General features: G+C 40.3%; 1 protein-coding gene across 2 annotated transcripts; it reads left to right on the top strand.

Annotated features, from left to right (window-relative positions):
* The first annotated feature begins 312 nt into the window (after positions 1-312).
* On the top strand, positions 313-8,884 carry LOC106604705 (sorting nexin-12). Of its 2 annotated transcripts, none has more exons than XM_014199632.3 (5): positions 313-611; positions 1,752-1,847; positions 1,975-2,099; positions 2,257-2,347; positions 7,292-8,884. In XM_014199632.3, exons 1-5 carry the CDS (start codon positions 447-449, stop codon positions 7,310-7,312), a joined length of 498 nt encoding a protein of 165 aa, XP_014055107.1. In that variant the 5' UTR covers positions 313-446; the 3' UTR covers positions 7,313-8,884. The 2 variants fall into 2 exon arrangements, with proteins under 2 accessions (XP_014055107.1, XP_082831299.1); XM_082975173.1 differs by lacking the exon at positions 7,292-8,884 and adding an exon at positions 6,168-7,276 and having other exon boundaries at positions 342-611.
* The last annotated feature ends 3,099 nt before the right edge of the window (positions 8,885-11,983 follow it).

An 11,983-nucleotide genomic window follows, 5' to 3' on the forward strand; every position in this document is an offset into this window, starting at 1 on the left:
TTTTAGAGTATAACTTTGTTTGGGGAGTGTTTGGCGAATGCAGTGCGTGATGTAAGCATAATAATAATAATATACAGTAGAGCTAGACCTATGTACAGCAAAATATACATCTGGTCTGATTTAAACTCCTATAAGTCTTTATTTTGGAAACAATTATGTATTTATTTTACAATAGAATAGGCCGTCCTGTAAATTTGTAAGACTTTAAAATGATAAACAGTTGTTCTCTTCATTGATAATATTTGAATCACATTTTGTCAGTATGATTATTGTTTTACACTCGTTTAATTTTGGCACAATTGTTTCACTCTCTTCTGCAATTGGTCAAAGTAAACGCCGGTAAATACTTGGGGAAAGAGGAATGCGTTTCCTCTGTTTCGATTGGCTGCGGGACAAGAACCTTCGCAATTGTATCTTCTCGAGATCAGCCGCAGCTGAAGCCGAACATGTCGGATCCCACTGTTGCAGATACTCGCCGATTAAACTCTAAACCACAGGATCTCACAGATGCGTATGGCCCCCCAAGCAATTTTCTTGAAATCGACGTTTATGACCCACAAACAATTGGAGTTGGCCGGAACAGATTCACCACCTATGAAGTGCGAATGCGGGTGAGTGTTCTAGGTTTGTACTAGCTTGCAGTATTGAAATCGGGGCCGGTGATTTTGGCAGGGCCTAGTTTAGGACGCTAGTATGATGAGGGAACATGGGTGGGACGGTTTTTCAAGAGACTGGACTTTTTGCTGTTCAAACGCTTAGTCTTTCACTTCTTTGTCATTTGATATAATCGTTATATACAAATTCCTGATGCAGTCGTTGCTAAGATGGCTACCACCAACATCAAATAGCCAGTATGTGAAAGAACTGTGTTAGTTTGGTAGCAGTGTTTCTGCCAGATAACATAATGACTAGCATGGGCTATAGCTCTTTTATTAAACTCTGTTGATTTCTGTAGGATGTATAGGCTTTTTCTCCAACCCAGAATAAAAGCCTGCACACCCTTGGAATCCCCAGGACCAAGATTGGAGAATACTGGGACAGCTAACACTGTAGTTATGAGAGAGGCAACCAGCCACTAGGGTGTTAAACCTTCATGGTATTAGAAAGATCTGTTTGTACATAGGCTAGTCTCTTAAATCCCAGATCTAGGGCATGCTGAACAGAGACTACATGTGCTGAGGGATAGACACAAATTGCACAGTGTGTACTGGGCTCCCGAGTGGCACAGCGGCACTGCATCTCAGTGCTTGAGGCGTCACTACAGACACCCTGGTTCGAATCCAGGCTGTATCACAGCCGGCCGTGATTGGGAGTCCCATAGGGCGGCGCGCAATTGGCCCAGCGTCGTCCGGGTTTGGCCGGTGTAGGTCAATGGCACATGTGACTTATAATAGTCATTGTAAATAAGAATTTGTTCATAACTGACTTGCCTAGTCAAATAAAACACTTACTTACTACTACAAATCTCAACATATTAATGCAACAATCTCTCTGCGTTTCCCTACTCTAAAGATGTGGTTGCATTATAAACCATACATTATCACTAGACACAGTGTCACAAAACTGAACAGTGGTTTTCACAGATTCAGAGACAAGATGCTGATCAAATGATTCATCAGTGAAGGGTTCTGGTGTAAGCACTGATGTCTGACCATGTCACTGGACATGTGAATGCTGTACTGGAAATGCCACTCCTGGATTTCTGTCATTTAATGTAGTGATTTAATATACATTTTTTTTTTTACATGCAGACAAATCTTCCCATCTTCAAACTTAAGGACTCTGTTGTGCGGAGAAGGTACAGTGATTTTGAGTGGCTGAAGAATGAGCTGGAGAGAGACAGTAAGGTAATTACACACTGCATAACGAATTGCTTCTATGTCGGACCAGTACAATACTAATCTAAACAGAAATGTTTAATACATTAAAGTTTGTATGTGACTAAGTTATTGATAAGTTGTGTGCTTTCTAAAGATTGTGGTGCCCCCTCTCCCTGGGAAAGCTTTAAAAAGGCAGCTGCCCTTCCGAGGAGATGAGGGTATCTTTGAGGAGTCCTTCATTGAGGAGCGGAGGGTAGGCTTGGAGCAGTTCATCAACAGGTGTGTATCGTTTCTGTCTGTAGTATTTCTCTCTCTATGGCTGTCTCCATTTCAGTTCATTATCAAATTAACTCCCAGCCATCTGCCTTTGACTCCACTAATAATCAATTATGATTGCTATTTAACTGAAACCTGCTACTCTCTCCTCTATCACCAGACTTGCAGGTCATCCCCTGGCCCAGAATGAGCGCTGTCTCCACATGTTCCTTCAGGATGAGTCCATTGACCGGAACTATGTTCCTGGAAAAGTACGCAAGTAGGATGGGCATGGTTGGGGTTCCGACTGGGTGTGGTGAAGAGGCTGGTGGGATGGGCTGGCTGATCCTTAGCAGTTTCTATCTGTCTCTCCCGGCAAGGGAATAGCATTTTATTTTTACATTAAATAATATAAATACTGTGTGTATATCTATGTACAGTGCATTCGGAAAGTATTCAGACCCCTTGACTTTTCCCCAAATGTTGTTACGTTACAGCCTTATTCTAAAATGGATTACATTTTTTAAAAACATCATTGATCTACACACAATAGCCCATGATGACAAAGCGAAAACAGGTTTTTAGACATTTTTGCAAATGTATAAAAAAATACATATACCTTATTCACATAGGTGTTCAGACTCTTTGCTTTGAGATTTGAAATTGAGCTCCGGTGCATCCTCTTTCCATTGATCATCCTTGAGATGTTTCTACAACTTCATTGGTGTCCACCTGTGTTAAATTCATTGATTGGACATGATTTGGAAAGGCACACACCTGTCTATATAAGGTCCCACAGTTGGCAGTGCATGTCAGAGCAAAAAACAAGCCATGAGGTCAAAGGAATTGTCCGTAGAGCTCTGAGACAGGATTGTGTCAAGGCACAGATCTGGGGAAGGGTACCAAAAAATGTCTGCAGCATTAAAGGTCCCCAAGAACAGTGCCCTGCATCATTTTTAAATGGAAGAAGTTTGGAACCACCAAGACTCTTTGTAGAGCTGGCCGCCCAGCCAAACTGAGAAATCGGGGGAGATGGGCCTTGGTCAGGGAGGTTACCAAGAACCCGATGGTCACTGACAGAGCTCCAGATTTCCTCTGGAGAAGATCCTTCCAGAAGGACAACCATCTCTTCAGCTTTGGGACAAGTCTCAATGTCCTTGAGTGGCCCCGCCAGAGCCTGGACTTGAACCCGATCAAACCTCTGGAGAGGCCTGAAAATAGCTGTGCAGCGACGCTCCCCATCCAACCTGACAGATTTTGAGAGGATCTGCAGAGAAGAATGGAAGAAACTCCCCAAATACAAGTGTGCCAAGCTTGTAGTGTCATACCCAAGAAGACTTGAGGCTGTAATCGCTGCCAAAGGTGCATCAACAAAGTACTGAGTAAAGGGTCTGAATACTTATGTAAATGAGATTTGTTTATTTATAATAAATTAGCCAACATTTCCAAAAAACTCTTTTTGCTTTGTCATTATGGGGTATTGTGTGTAGATTGATGAGGGAAAAAACTATTTAATCAATTTTAGAATAAGGCTATAACGTAACAAAATGTGGAAAAAGTCAAGGGGTCTGAATACTTTCCAAATGCACTGTATATGTATTTACACTACAGTTCAAAAGTTTTGGGTCACTTAGAAATGTCCTTGTTTTTGAAAGAAAAGCAAAAAAAAATTGTCCCTTGAAATAACATCAAATTGGTCAGAAATATTGTGTAGACATTGTTAATGTTGTAAATGTCTATTGTTGCTGGAAACGGCAGATTTTTAATGCAACATCTACATAGACGTACAGAGGCCCATTATCAGCAACCATCATTCCTGTGTTCAAATGGCATGTTATGTTAGCTAATACAAGTTTATAATTTTAAAAGTCTAATTGATCATTAGAAAACCCTTTTGCAATTGTGTTAGGACAGCTGAAAACTGTTCTGATTTAAAGAAGAAATAAAACTGTCCTTCTTTAGACTAGTTGAGTATCTGGAGCATCAGCATTTAGTTCGATTACAGGCTCAAAATGGGCGGAAACAAGACCTTTCTTCTGAAACTCGTCAGTCTATTCTTGTTCTGAGAAATGAAGGCTGTTCCATGTGAGAAATTGCCAAGAAACTGAAGATCTCATACAACGCTGTGTACTACTCCCTTCACAGAACAGTGCAAACTGGCTCTAACCAGAATAGAAAGAGGAGTGGGGGGCCCCGGTGCACAACTGAGCAAGAGGACAAGTACATTAGTGTCTAGTTTGAGAAACAGACGCCTCACAAGTCCTCAACTGGCAGCTTCGTTAAATAGTACCCACAAAACAGCAGTCACAACGTCAACCGTGAACTGCATTGTTGGTTATGGGCTCGTAAGTAAGCATTTTACTGTAAGGTCTACACCTGTTGCATTCGGTACATGTGACTTATAATATTTCATTTAAAAAGGCGACTCCTGGATGCTGGCCTTCTAGGCGGGGTTGCAAAGAAAAAGCCATATCTCAGACTGGCCAATAAAAAGAAAAGATTAAGATGGACAAAAGAACATAGACACTGGACAGAGGAAGATTGGAAAAAAGTGTTATGGACAGACAAATCTAAGTTTCAGGTGTTCGGATCACAAATAAGAACATTTGTGAGACGCAGAAAAAATTAAAAGATGCTGAAGGAGTGCTTGACGTCATCTGTCAAGCATGGTGGAGGCAATGTGATGGTCTGGGGGTGCTTCGGTAGTGGTAAATTGGGAGATTTGTACATGGTAAAAGGGATCTATTTTGCAATGCCATGCCATACCCTGTGGACGGCGCTTAATTGGAGCCAATTTCCTCCTACAACAGCACAATGACCCAAAGCACAGCTCCAAACTATGCAATAACTTTTTCGGGAAGAAGCAGTCAGCTGGTATTCTGTCTATCATGGAGTGGTCAGCACAGTCACCAGATCTCAACCTTATTGAGCAGTTGTGGGAGCAGCTTGACCGTATGGTACATAAGAAGTGCCCATCAAGCCAATCCAACTTGTGGGAGGTGCTTCAGGAAGCATGGGGTGAAATCTCTTCAGATTACCTCCACAAATTGACAACTAGAATTCCAAAGGTATGCAAGGCTGTAATTGTGGCAAATTGAGAATTCTTTGACGAAAGCAAAGTTGGAAGGACACAATTATTATTTCAATTAAAAGTAATTATTTATAACCATGTCAACATCTTGACTATATTTCCTGTTCATTTTGCAACTCATTTCATGTATGTTTTCATGGAGAACAAGGACATTTCTAAGTGACCACAGACTTCTGAACGGTAGTATGTTTGTATATATATCTATACAAAAGTCTGTGGACACCTGCTTGTCGAACATCTCATTCCAAAATCATGGGCATTAATATGGAGTCGGTCCCCCCTTTGCTGCTATAACAGCCTCCACTCTTCAGGGAAGGCTTTCCACTAGATGTTGGAACATTGCTGCGGGGACTTGCTTCCATTCAGCCTCGAGCATTAGTGAGGTCGGGCACTGATGTTGGGCGATTAGGCCTGGCTCGCAGTTGGCCTTCTAATTCATCGCAAAGTTGTTCGATGGGGTTGAGGTTAGGGCTCTGTGCAGGCTAGTCAAATTCTTCCACACCGATCTTGACAAAACATTTCTGTATGGACCTCAGTTTGTGCACGGGGGCATTGTCATGCTGATTTTATACAGCAACGGGTGTGGCTGAAATAGCCGAATCCACTAATTTGAAGGGATGTCCACATACTTTTGTGTGTGAAATAAATAAATAAATATATATATATATATATATAAATAAAATGTGTGTGTAAACGCAAGTATGACCTCGGCTTTCAAGTCTTGACTTATATCAATATTTTATACATTTTGTGCTTACTTGAAGCATAATCGTGTGGAATGATAATTATGCATAACATGCATGCACGATATTTCTTGTGAAATGTGTGTGATTTGTTTCATCAATTTTAAATGTAAAAATTAAGCAATAATGTATTAGCAGTGGGATGAAGGGTTGTTCTGAAATGTCAGAGATTACATTTTGCAGTGAACGGTAGTACCTGAAATCACTGTTCTGTGTCACACGTTTTTGTGTCTTACAATGTCTTTCCCCTTTTCTTAGGTGTGAATAAGGTAAGGTTGCTTTTTATTCGTACTAATACCATTGTGATAATCCCCCCCGTCCCCGTCCCATAAAACAACAAAAAAACTCAGTTTTGGTGTAGCGGGTTACCAATGATGCATTCATGCATTTACACACAAGCGTCTGTCTTCGCTTCGCCTCTACTTTCTCAATCAGCACCTGTCCAACGTTCTCCTTTGTTCATTTTCTCCGAGTAAATGAAAGTGTAACTGTTGGCATGTTCTGGTTGCATGCATGGGGTAATCTTCACTATTCATCTTTAGTAGAGATAACTTAGTTACTTCCCCTTTTGACTCAAACCAGTCATGCAGGCTTTCAAGGGGGCACTAAGTGAGACCTGTAGGGCAATATCTAACATACTGTATATCATGCAGACTTTTTCATTGTTATGCTAACCATTGTTGGGATCTCACCCATATTGTTTTTTTAATGATAAATTACATGTAATTACATTGAAGTAGCAGTGTACATCAACTGCTCTCATCTCCAGCACCCTAAAGTCTGTGTCTGATTCAGTACACTGATACCGGTAACACAATTGCTCTATTTGTATTTTATCTTTAATTAGGCAAGTCGGTTAAGAACAAATTCTTATTCACAATGACAACCTACCCCAGCCAAACCCGGACGACGCTGGGACAATTGTGCACCGCACTATGGGACTCCCAATCACGGCCAGTTACAGCCTATGAATCACTGACTAGTTTTTCAATCGTGATAAAAAAAAAAAAATAAGTATTGATTTCAAACGGCCAATGCTTCGTCATTAATGGGTCAAATGGAGCATACCCCTAAAATCAGATCACTTTTTATTTTTCTATGATAGATTGTTAACCCAGCCATAGCATTGTAGCCTAAAACTAACCTACACACACCGACCCTACTCATTTCCCCCCTCCCCCCCTCCAGTAGTTACTATGTTATAGAACATTACTGTTCAACAAGTAAAGCCTATGTCTACGTGCCTTTTTTTGTTTCGACTTTTTAAAGACTTGGTCTACATAAAGTTTAGCAAGGCTATAAAGGTGACTGTAGAAATGGCAACTAATGTTCAGATGCTAATGAGGCCATGAATTACCTGTGAATTGTTTTCCTTTCTATAGCAGCCCGGGGATGAAAAATGATGGTCTACTCAGCCCAGCCCCCCCCCCCATCTCTACAACCCCTGGCTGTTTGGCTTCATCACTAGAGTTCACGTTGCCTCTTCCACAGGGGGCCTCCCCTCACATCCTCCTTAACAACTGCATCTGTGTTGGAACGCTCTGTAAATACAATGTACATATGTACATATCTTATTTGTAATCTATGTCTGGGGAAGCTGTCAGGATACTTACATGCAGAGCATTTAACTTGTAGCAGATGTTTGTGGGTGGAGAAGGCGAATTCATGAAACGAGTGAGTTGGTAAGCTACCTTGTGTAAACCTTTTTGAAACAAGAACATTTTCTATTTGACTTTAAGCTTAGTCAGCAAGACTAATGATTTAGTAATAGTTAACGACAAATTAGAAAATACTGCATTGTTTCAGTAACAGAAGTTTGCTTCCTAACTCATGAATTCTGCTTGGTGAAGTATAATTTGGTGTAAATTTCTCATGTGAAAATGACAACGGCTCTGAATACTTATTCCAGAGACCACGGTTTTTCTTAGTTATAGAGATTGATCTCTAGATTTTCAAAGGGAAACCTGGCCCACCTGACTCGCCAAACGCAAAGAAAACAATTATATTACGTTCCATTGAGATACTTTTTTTATTAATGTATATGTACTTGACAACTCATTAGTAAATCTTGATAGAGGAATGATTCCACACTAGAATTTTTATTTTTGCGAAGAATTATGATTGAGTATCTGGGGACAAATATTCATACAATCTCAATTGTCATCAAAGATTTCCATGGCACTTGCTGCAAAAGCAGGGATGCTAACCCCCATCTTCTTGGGAAAACTCCCAACCTAGCTTCTCACCACCATTGCCACATAAGCGTTCTAAACATCTCTTCTCTACTGCAACACTACTGTAGGTTGTTTTTGTTTTAACGTGTGAAATAAAGGTTGATCGATGGCAAAAAGAATGTCCAGCAGGATACATATTTTTACACTTGCTGATCCAGGGTTGTGTCTCAGACGGAAATGTATGCAGTGTTTAGGTGCAACTGTTCACTCTGATCTGTTGAATGTGTTGGGTGAGGCTGATTGTACAAAGATCGGCCCTCTCAATCTGATTGCCCTGCGGCCCTGACAATCACCCTTCACACCGCTGTTTATCCAACCAATCAGCGCTTGGATGCGAGAAGAAGCAAGTATTGTCTAATGTCTATACAGAATGATAGGGGCCTCTAGTGGCCAAAAGGATGTATTAACATGGGCAGCGCCATTGAGGGCTTCCATCATTTTAATGTAGTCAATTGGGTGGGGCTTCCAACTTCATTTGCTGATCCCTCTTGGTAACCTTGCTGGAGTCATGTCCTACCGGGTCCTCAGGAGTGATCAGCCAATCGTGAAGAAGAACATTGACAACTTCAAAATGGAGATAGGCTCAATGGAACTGCCCATGCTGTGACAGAAGACACTAACAAAGATGAGTCCATCTATCTATGGTAATGATGGACTCCCACATGATGTTTTCCTATCTTAAGGTGTTGTTCATTCATTGAACCTAACCACACAACCATAAAGAACTATCTCTAATGGAAACAGCTGTGTCTGCGTGTGTGTGTGTGTGTTGGTGACAAGACAAGTGTTCAGTATGGGCCTGAACATTACCCGGACAGCACTATAGTGGGCAAACCAAAACCAATCAGCATTAAATGTACATGCACAGCCAACCGCTCAGACAAGCTCCAGCCAAACTTTTTTTTCATGGTCCTAGTTCTTGCTGGATTTAGCGAGCAGCAATTTTTTTTCACTGATGCAGCCGGACATTTTTGGTAATCAAGCAACAAAGACAGTCCCTGCTGCCCTGTAATTGTACTGTGCCTTCCTCGGACATCCTCGGCCTCACCTCAACAAAACTAATGGCTACTCGCCAAACATTTAATTGGGATTTTATATGTTCATGTGTATTTGCCCACCATTCAAATACATAAAGGCTGATTGCTGCTTAATGTTGTTTTTTATAAAAACGTTATTGGCCACAGTGTAACGTTAGTTTATTAAACCATTGTGAAAATCTATCAACACTGGTTTTCTCATTTAACAAATTCTGTTATTATGGCTAATCTCAATTACCAATTTAGTGGAAATGACTTTCCCCATTTAGTAGTCTTTCAATTATCAAGACCTACCATTGGTCAAAAAGAGAAAAGGCAAGGAAGCGACCAGACTGGAGGGAAAGAGCCTAGCCCAATATGGCAGAGTTAAGATCTGATGTGATTGGTCAAAATACCAATTAGTGAAAAAAATATCAGAATTGGGTTTCCTGTGTAAATGCAACCTCTGACTAATTATTAAATTAATGAGACAAAGTCTAGACGTCTGCATACATAGGTTCGGTTTGCTCCTGGCGGAACTCAGCTAGGCGAATGTCTGTGCTTATACTCCCTAAAAACCTTAATTTGAAAAACAAGAAAAAAGCGGCAATATTATTGTTGTTTGTTCTTCTTGAGACACCGTAGCAACAAAATAGCCAGAAACACTTCCTCGAAATAGTCTGAATTAATCTAAAGTAAATCAAGAAATCTGTCATTCATTTTTACATTTTTGCTGAGGTCTTAGTCGAGAAATTTTACATCTACCTAAGATCTTTGGTGCAGTATTTCTTAAGTGAAATATGCATGAAAACTAGTCTCTCATTGAAGGACAACAAACACTTTATGTCCCAGTCTTATTGGGAGTAGAATTTATGACCAATCACCAATGAAGGGGTGTAGACTTCCACTACCGAACTCAACTTGCCTCAAGAAAAAATATGTGCACCAACAACGAAGACTAACATGAACAAAAATGTTGCCAAATTTTAACCGAATATATGCCAGAACTGTTTAGACTGGGACGCATATGGTAAGCTTAATGCTGCGTTCACGTGCTAGTCAGAACGAGGAAACTTATACACACGTGCCACGTTCAACAAATCAGCAAGTTAGACATGTCTGAGTTACGAATAGCATGTGAATGTGACATGGTCCAATAACAACCTGCTAACAGCATGTGTACCGGGTCCCAAGCTACATTCATAATCGGTAGACTGTTCTGATTGGAGAATCACTGTTTGTGTCGCTGAGCAGTGACCAAGAAACTATTAGCTGTGTTCAAGAGCATCAAAATGATGTATCATGGGAAAATTGTGACTGACTGATCTATAAATAATATTGAGTAGTTATTTATGATGCAGGGTGATTTGTAGATCAGTCAGTTTTGACTCGTTTTTAAAGTCGGCTGCAATGTTGAACGCGCCCATTAAATCCAGTTTTTAGATGCTACCTCCCCCAATCAAACATGGGTTCCATGTTGTATTCTCACTTTGCACAGACACCTGTTTATCTAGGTAATCAGCCTTGCAATGAGGGCACCATGCTGCCCCGGATGGGAAGTAGAAGAAATATGTGCGCAAATGCTAGAACAAAACATTGCCATCCATATTAGATTTTTATTTGGGGAGGGGGTAGCATCTAAAAACTGGATTTAATAGTTGCTTGTTTTCTGCTCAGCGACACAAACTGCGATTATCCAATTGAAACAGTGTACTGATTATAAATGTAGCTTCAGATGTGGTGGGACACATGCTGCAAGCAGGTACAGGCATTGTACAATGACTTATCTTGCATGCTGTCACTATGGAATGTCCTTATTCATTAAAAAATGTATCTAATATTGGGCTAGAAAAGAGACATACCTGGTGTAATAGCCTTCAAGATTAATACAATATTTGGAATATTACTATCTACTACTACTACAATGTAGTAGATAAAAAAGACAGATATCCCTTTTGTTAGAGATACATTCAAGTAATGTTCACCATGTTTTTTTACGGAATTGAGAGAATCTACTGCACATTATTTTCATTTATACAACGGGTGGGTCTAATCCTGAATTCTGATTGGTTAAAATCGCATTCCAGCCAGTGTCTATTCCACAAGTTACCACCGGCTAAATCTATGACATTAAAATGCCTATTTACTCTGTTACATCTGACTGCGCCAATCCACTGTCTCATCAGCCCAGCCAGGCAATTTATAAACTTTATCTCCACTATAAAAAAGCATCTAGACATTATCTCACATTTCTTTTAAACTAACAATTTGTTTTCAACAGCGGCGATTTGTATAAACCTTGCTGTCAGTCTCTGACATTTGCAACATTGTTTCAATATTCAAATTCAATCTCCAGCTGTCCCATAGTAATGAAGACAGGTAGGCAGCGTTTCTCTGCCAGTCGCAATCATGAATCATCATCATTTTATGGATATATACAAAAAACTATCAATAGAAAACAGGTCAAATGAAACAAAGTGCAGCTAGTTAGCAGTCTTTTCAGCTTCAGTTTGAAGTGATTGTGTTAGCTGTGTTGTTGGCTAGCTCCTCTGAACAACACAACAGTGTCCGGACGATACCAGTACCAGTGAAAAGTTTGGATACACCTACTCATTCAAGGGTTTTTCTTTCTTTTTACTATTTTCTTCATTGTAGAATAATAGTGAATACATCAAAACAATGAAATAACACACATGGAATCATGTAATAACCAAAAAAGCAGCCACCCTTTGCCTTGATGACAGCTTTGCACACTCTTGTATTCTCATCCAGCTTCATGAGGTAGTCACCTGGAATGCATTTCAATTAGCAGGTGTGCCTTGTT

The sequence above is a fragment of the Salmo salar genome, chromosome 05 (genome assembly GCF_965601325.2).
Source record: "Salmo salar chromosome 05, fSalSal1, whole genome shotgun sequence".
NCBI lineage: Eukaryota > Metazoa > Chordata > Actinopteri > Salmoniformes > Salmonidae > Salmo > Salmo salar.

Bases quoted from the DNA above. Each gene is read 5' to 3' on its own strand.
- LOC106604705 (XM_014199632.3), top strand. From the start codon at position 447: ATGTCGGATCCCACTGTTGCAGATACTCGCCGATTAAACTCTAAACCA. The intron at 1,848-1,974 runs GTAATTACACAC...TGCTTTCTAAAG, and splicing joins AGCTGGAGAGAGACAGTAAG to ATTGTGGTGCCCCCTCTCCC. The intron at 2,100-2,256 runs GTGTGTATCGTT...CTCTATCACCAG, and splicing joins TTGGAGCAGTTCATCAACAG to ACTTGCAGGTCATCCCCTGG.